At 36.5% G+C, this 8,261-nt stretch overlaps 1 protein-coding gene across 2 annotated transcripts in view; it reads left to right on the forward strand.

Annotated features, from left to right (window-relative positions):
* The first annotated feature begins 362 nt into the window (after window positions 1-362).
* LOC107583263 (protein shisa-9) overlaps window positions 363-8,261 on the forward strand; it is a 67,876-nt gene continuing 59,977 nt past the window's right edge. For both annotated transcript variants that reach the window (XM_016269419.1, XM_016269420.1), the window contains exon 1: window positions 363-1,548. In XM_016269419.1, coding sequence (XP_016124905.1) covers window positions 1,004-1,548 — 545 coding nt within the window. In that variant the 5' untranslated portion in view covers window positions 363-1,003. The remainder of the gene's footprint in view (window positions 1,549-8,261) is intronic.

Below are 8,261 nucleotides of genomic sequence, written 5' to 3' on the forward strand. Positions count from 1 at the left end.
AAAAGAGCGCTGTACACATTTTATATCTTTTATTTTACTGTTATGATTACAATCATTAATCATTATATATAATTTATATTTTATGTATCTATATATTTAGACTTAGAAGTACAGTATATATTCCAATTAACATTTATGTATTCAGAACTGTCAGCAAAAATATTTGGGTGACAATGCGTGGAATATATTTTGACTCAAAAGTATGTAGTTATAGTTTACATTTATATATTCAGACATATTATACTTTTATTACTTATCAATAACTATCACATTAACATCTTAGCAGAATCTTTAATCATAATCTTTTTTCGACTGAAAATGGGAGTTTATGACAGTATGTTTGGTGTTTTGTCACAGGGGACAGAACTGAGCAGAAGCAAGACACCTTGATTGTGAAAACAAAAGCGTCAGGAGGACTAAAGAACAACAGATATTCCTTTGAGAGAACTGAATGGTGTAAAACACTGAGAATGACTTGTGGAATACCTCCGAACTGTAGCGTGAGGCATCTCTTCCTCGCAGGCATCACGCAATGTTCAGTGGGACAAAGATCACGAATAAGGCTTGATTCCAACAGTGTCATTTCTTCAGGCTTCTGAATTGGAATCCTACCAAGTGTTGTTTTGTTTTGTTTTTCTCGGGCCACGAAACAGTTTGTCTCAGGGTTAGATCCTCGAACCTGGAGTCTCTCCAAAGGGGAGGAATCTTGCTCACTCTCACTCTCTCCCTGTAGTGATGACAACGGCGAGCACATTGTGTGCTGAAGTGGCGTGGAAAGCTCTCCGTCTTGTTCCCTGATGAGGGCTGCTTTCCCTGTATCAGCTTGCTGTTTAGGAGCCGGACAACAAGTCAGCATTTAACCTGCTCTAAACTTGGAGACAGAACTCTTTGCTCAGCAAACTTGCTTTCTTGGTTCACATTAACTAAACTCCGCTGGTTTAATTGTCTCCAGTGGCGCTGTTGCATTCTGGGATACGCATTGTGGGATTACTCAAAGAGGATCATGGCTGCCTCACACCTGTTTTTGAATGTGTTGACTGCCGTTTTACTGTTGAGCTACGTTTCTTACGGTCAACAATCCAACACTGCCAGCACAGGTGAGCAAGCCACAAATCGGACGGCTGCTCCGTCTGGTGCCCCGGAGGTCACACTCGCGACCCCGGGGTCAGACGCAGACGAAACCCCGTCGGCCGGGAGCCGCTGTTGGGGTTACTACGATGTAATGGGCCAGTGGGATCCTCCGTTTAACTGTAATGCAGGAATCTACCTGTTCTGCTGTGGCTCCTGCTACTACCGATTTTGCTGCCAGTTCAAGGTTCACAGTCTGGACCAGACGTCTTGTTCCAATTACGACACGCCGGTGTGGGCCAACACAGGCAAGCCGGCGGCTCCGGTGACCGACGTCCAGGAGGAACCGGATCGAGACCGCACTCACATGATCGTGTACATAATATGTGGAGTGGTGGCCATCATGGTGCTGGTTGGGATCTTCACCAAATTGGGCCTGGAAAAAAGTCAAGGAGGACAGACGGACATGACAAACTCCAGGTGAGTGGGTGTGAGGATGACTTCATTGCTTAGAGGTCACTTGTTAATTAGATTCTCAGAGATGTCTCATTTAAGTATCAACTTTGCATTAGATTTTGCTTCTTAATTACTGAAGAGACTTAAAAATGAGAATTCATTAAATTTATGGAACTGTAAAGATCAAACCTTTTGATCTGAGTTTTTATTGTAGACTTTTGCATCTTGGCAAATCTGAGCACTGTTTGAGTTTTCTTCAGAAACTGTAGAGGAAACACATGTGAGCAGAAAAATCTGCTAAGTAGGAGAGTTAGACTAAAGTCTCTATTTGTTTGTCTGTAATTGCAGACTAGCTCTGTACAACCAGAGGAGAACCATTTTGAGTTCCACAAATACATTTTTGTCATCTTTATTCTTAAAAATAAAGTTTTTTTTTTTTTACATTCATATGGTTCCATGAAGAACCATAAGAGCTGTTTCTTGTTGGCTTGTTGGAGGTTCTGCAGATTATTGAAGCAGAGACTTAAAAATGAGAATTCATTAAATTTATGGAACTGTAAAGATCAAACCTTTTGATCTGAGTTTTTATTGTAGACTTTTGCATCTTGGCAAATCTGAGCACTGTTTGAGTTTTCTTCAGAAACTGTAGAGGAAACACATGTGAGCAGAAAAATCTGCTAAGTAGGAGAGTTAGACTAAAGTCTCTATTTGTTTGTCTGTAATTGCAGACTAGCTCTGTACAACCAGAGGAGAACCATTTTGAGTTCCACAAATACATTTTTGTCATCTTTATTCTTAAAAATAAAGTTTTTTTTTTTTTTACATTCATATGGTTCCATGAAGAACCATAAGAGCTGTTTCTTGTTGGCTTGTTGGAGGTTCTGCAGATTATTGAAGCGTTCTTGACACTGAGAAAGAAAAAAAATGGTTCTTTTAGGAACTATTTACTGAAATGTTCTTTGGGGAACGGTTCTTCTATGGCATTGCTGTAAAACCTGTGGAACGTTTATTCTTTAGAAAACTATATGTTTATGCTTTGAAGAACTCAGAAACCAAAACTCCAATCTGAAAAACCTATAATGTAACATCAAGATCTTTTTTAAAGACCTAAAAAAATGATAGACTAAATCCAGCTCAAGAACCTTGTATAGTTTTTTAAGAACATTATATTATCATTGATGAGACAAAAGATCTTTCCTGAATATTAAGGTGTTGCAAAGAACCAACATGTAACATCAAGATCTTTTTTAAAGACCTAAAAAAATGATAGACTAAATCCAGCTCAAGAACCTTGTATAGTTTTTTAAAAACATTATATTATCATTGATGAGACAAAAGATCTTTCCTGAATATTAAGGTGTTGCAAAGAACCAACGAAGACTTAAAGTGGGGACGAAACAACTGAGACCACTAGTGAAAAAGCTACTATATGATTACAGATGTTAGAATAACAAGTAGAAACAATATCTTAGTACTTTGTATATTCTTTATTGATAGGAGTTCTCGAGCTGCATAAATTCCTAGAGCTCACATGTTCTCCAACATAATTTAAGACAACCCTGAGGGCATATTTGTGCTCCAGTGGAAGAAATAAAATATCTGACCATCTGTACAAAGAGTCACATAATCAGTCACAAATGAGCTTATTTGATTAGTAACCTAGAAATAGTGCAGAATCTGAAATAATTTTTCATTTTTTATGGAAACTTTGTTTCACACAAAATCCAAAACTTTTCTAGCTTTTAAACTCCGTTTTCAGTTTTCAGTGCGGTTTCAGACTTCTGCGCCATACTGTATTTCTAAGATCATACATTCATGTTGATTTCTCAAAGCTCAGCTTTTGTTTGAGTGGAACTGTACAGTACTAGCTGCGATCAGTTCAAAAGAAGAAGCACAATGAAACATTTATATTTTTGTATTCCTCTGTTATGTGTTCCGACTATATGACGTTTGTGAAAAAAAAAAGAAGGCTATTTTAATGCACTCAACACCATCATAATGTAAATAAAGTTGACACTTTGGTCTCTCTTCAGCACGGGGAAGCGTAGCACTGTCCTCCGGTGGCGGGAAGACTGGGACGTCAGTCCAGCTATCTGTTTCTCATCCGTAATGTGTCATGGCAGACAGACACCACCATGATTTAATGAGGGCTATTGATAAGTGCTGGAAGCATGCCATGCCCGAGATAGAAAGCGTGCGTGTGCGTGAGAGAACGAATGATAGATTATCTGTCGTCTACTGATTTTAGCGGGTGGGTAAAAACAAATTTCTTACGCTTTGTGACGGAATAAAAGTGTCACATGGCAGAGATGCATTTCTAAATATATTAAAATTTATAAGAGTTTCTTTTGGTAAAGATATGTGTGAGATGAACACAATGACAAAGGCAGTTTTAGAAGGGCAAGCTAGTGAAGTGTATACCCAGCTTGTTAATTTAACACAATTTATCATAGGAAAGCTTAATGAGGCTCGATAAATGGGTGCCAAAATTAGTGAATAGTGTGTGTCATAATGGTGCAACTAAACATATCCAGTGTCTGTTGGGACGAAATACAGAGGCACATTGAAGGAGAGAAAGAGAGAGATTCTATTGACCAGCTCTGAGAAATCCAATGAGGCCAACATGACTGGATTCATCCAACACAAACATGGGCTAGTGTAGAGACCAACGTGCTCGCACACACATACACAAAACCCATCCTATGCCACTGACCTTATAAAATCGCAGGGTCAGAACAGTGACTAATGACTGGTGAAATGTCTAGAAACCGAAATGACGTGCGTCATTTGAGTGTGTGAATGCATGTGCGTGCTGAGCAAACCGACCGTGCCGGCTTGAGACGTTCAGGTTTTATGTTTTTATGCATAATCTGACCTTTAATAATTACCTTTGGTGTATTTGAAGGGCGTATCGCGTTTGAGTGCATTTGCAAACTGTGTGTTCGCTGGTGTGGGTTTGTTTTTCATGTGTAAAATCAATTAAGTTCAGCATGAAATGATGCTTTTTCGCCACTACTCGAGTGATGGTTGGACTGTGCGAATGCTCTGCTTTCTACTTGCATTATTTTTATGTGCGTGCTTGACAAGTCTCTTGGTCAGACATGCCAAGTTTTACTAAGACAAAGTTAGTAAACGGAGAGCCAGAGAGTCTTTGAGAGAGCATTTGTGTGCTTATGAAGTAAACATCGTACATCTGTGCTGAGTGCCTTTATTACATGATCATCCAGTCAATAATGGAAGTGACTCTGTAATGTTTTTTTAATGTCTAAAATGTGTGAGCATGCAAATAAAGCTTCACATTGAGAGGCTGGGAGAAAAGAAAGAGCACAAGAAGGGCAAAAGTAAGGGCAGAAACTCGTAAAGTTTTCAATGAGTGTGTCCTCAGTAAACACCAAGATGCTTGCTTTCTAATACATGCGCCATGTTGCCAGGAGTTAGCAATAATAGCAAATATTTGTCAATTTGAAAAAATAGTTACCAGTGGGCTATGTTGCAATGCTTTCGAAGATGAACTTCACCTTCAGCCTCCATGTCCTGGTCAAAATCTCTGTTTCCACCAACCTTGTTCTTCCAAGGTTTGTCTGGTTAGCATGGTCCAGTTAACCCCTGGTGGTTGATTTCATAATTACACCATCTGGTTTTGAAGTGCGTCTTCTTCAATTCAAAAGTAGCTGTGCATTCTAAAAAAAAACAAAAAACAACACAGATAATTCATTATATTATCGTATATGTTTTTTCATTGGCCAGTTTTTGGAGGGCTCATAAAGCTTACTGTATCATTTGATACACAAATTTCTAAGGCCTCTAAATTATAAACATGATTAAAAACTGCTGAAAAACCTATTGCGCACAGTTTACTACATGCCTTCAGTCATTGAATGACTTCTTTGTAACTTCTTTGGCAAGTAAAAAGCCTATTAGTACAATTCTAAAAACGACGACGCCATGGTTCCCGTGTCTATTTTAAATCTTTACTGGTTTTTATAATGTAAACGTAAAAATAACTGTAATTTTTTTACACTTTTCAAGACGAACATTTACTGGACTGAAGCAACTTAGGTTTACATGATCATACAGATCATTAAAATGTGAATTTCTAATTTGACAGGCTTTAGGCTTTTGAGGAATGCTGAACACAAAAGAAGATATTTTGAAGAATTTTGAAGAACCAAACATTTGCTGGTCCCCACTGACTTCCATAGTAGGGAAAGACATACTATGGAAGACAGTGGGGACCATCGACTACCAGCATTGATTACCAGCATTCTTCAAAATATCTTCTTTTATGTTCAACATACAAAAGAAACTCATACAGGTTTGGAATGACATGAGGGTGAGTAAATGATGACAAATTTTCATTTTTGGGTGAACTATCCCTTTAAATATCATCTTAGTAAGACATATTATTGGGAGATATAGAGCAACAACTTAAGTTTAAATGCATTTTATGTAAGTAGTCTGCTTTAAATATAATTGATTACAAGCTATCAGAATTTCATCTTATTTTTTTGAACATGTAAGTATTATCAGCTGCATCAAATTGCATATTTTTGCTTAGTTCAGGCCTCCAAGCTTTTTCATTCTTGAGTATGACCTTCATATTTTCCTATATGAGCCATAAAAGCCTGATGTATCAGATATGATACTTAACAAAAAACACACATGCAAAATCAACTGTTCCATCTCAAAATTATGTATAGGGTTTAATAGGGTTTATAGGGATAAGAACCCTCCAAAATTATCAAATAGATCTCTCATGTATGTGTGCATTTGAGGAGCTTGTGGTTCATTTTACGGATAAACCTCACCACAGATTTCTCTTTCTCTGATTTCATAGAGTTTGTTTGCCAGTCTATATTCAGCTTTACTGGCCAGCAGACAGGGCCCACAGAATACAGTGGTGCCCATTAAAAATGCATTACGACTTCTGATAGAGCTGATTCCCAAAGCTGGCCCTGGGACTATTAATGCGCTAGACAAACAAACTGAGCTCCACAGTGAGTCCACCAAGGCGAGCAGAAACCAGCGGGAGACGACTCACAGGTCCTTCTATACAAACCTCATGAATACACTGAAACCTGCTGCACTTCACTTAGCCACAGGTCAAAGACTCCCGGGTGTTTTTCACAGCTTTTCAAAAGGAAAGAAAGGGCAGAAATGATGAGAACTGATGCAGAATGACTCTTGACACATTTGGCAGTGTAATGACAAAGAAATGAATCTTGAAGTGCAAAAAAAACACAAAAAGTGGGCTCAGAAAAAAAAGAAAGAAATTTAATCTATAAAATTGTTACATATTTGCTTCCTCACAAAAGCTGAAATTAATATTAAAATTAATGGTAAAATTAATGGAATATGTATATAAATACAATTTTGAAATCTTGAGTCCTCCATTATCTGTAATGCTAAACATATTTCCACCTCCTGAGGAGTTTGCTAATTACTCTGCCCATTCGTAAATTTCCATCAACAACAAATCATGCATATGCTAATACATCTCTTTACCTTTTTATGAACTTTCTAGTAAACACAGTTGTGTTGTTTTAGTCCTACAATAAACCTTATTGGCCTCCATAATGTGCAAATGCATGTTGCTAACTAGTATCCCATTAGCTTGTGTTAATTGTTGGTGTCGCCTCGGGGCAGGTTAATTGTTAGCATAAAATGCTATGTTTTGTAATGTTCCCCCTAGTTACACTTATTGTTAGCATGTTAACACTAACAAGTGGGTTATTGCAATGACATGTTTGGTTTTGAAATCCTGCTTACTGCATGCATTTAATGGCGAACATTGTTGTCTTTACCAGTAATTAGCTTCCCAATTAACTGTAGCGCAGCCTCATCAGTGTCATTGTGATATTGTTTCCTGTCTGAGAACATAGTTTGATTAGTCATTGTCTCTCTTTGAAAGCATCTCTAAAGGAAAACATATATATAGGCCTAGAGGAGACCGGGGGGCTTGTTGTCACGCAAGGAAGTTGTCAGAAGCACTATATCTCAAGATTTTGAGTCAAAGGTCCAATTACACAGGTCCAATTGCGTGTTTTCTATTTAAACACACGCAACTTTGTGTGATGGTTTGAAATAGCTTCTGTAAAATCATTTTAAAATAAATTCCACTATCATAAGATTTTTACTAGCTGTTGAGTATCAATTGAAGGTGATAAAACTTAATAATTTCTATTAATTCTATTAATAATTAAAATATAAATATTAGATGAAAACCTAGCTTGAGCTGGAAAAATTTATGAATAAATAAAAAATAGCAACGTTTTGTTCAAAATTAATTAACAAAGTTAATGAATAAATAATTACTAAAACTGAAATAAAAATAGATTAAACATTAATAGTAATATTTAAAAATGTCAAAAAGCACACAACAAAATTACAAATAAACAATAAATAATTAATTAAACTAAAAAACTTGAAATGAAAATATACAATTAAAAGCTAATTCAAAATATGAATTCAAATTATAATAGTAAATAAATAATATTATGCAGAGTTTACCTAAAAAAAACAGTATACAGTATGTCAGGTAGTCAAATTTTTTAGTTTTTTTATGTTGTAATTTAACAATATCTGCTTACTAAAACATAAATAAAATAATTTTATAAATAAAAAATAATTCTGCTCAGAAAATATGAAATAGCCTATTAGCATTGCCACTTTAAAAAGGTTCCCTGTGTGACAACTTTCCCCACTATATGTTGTCATGTGTTAATTTATCTATATGT

The sequence above is a fragment of the Sinocyclocheilus grahami genome, unplaced genomic scaffold (genome assembly GCF_001515645.1).
Source record: "Sinocyclocheilus grahami isolate Dianchi unplaced genomic scaffold, SAMN03320097.WGS_v1.1 scaffold52.1, whole genome shotgun sequence".
Taxonomy (NCBI): Eukaryota; Metazoa; Chordata; class Actinopteri; order Cypriniformes; family Cyprinidae; genus Sinocyclocheilus; species Sinocyclocheilus grahami.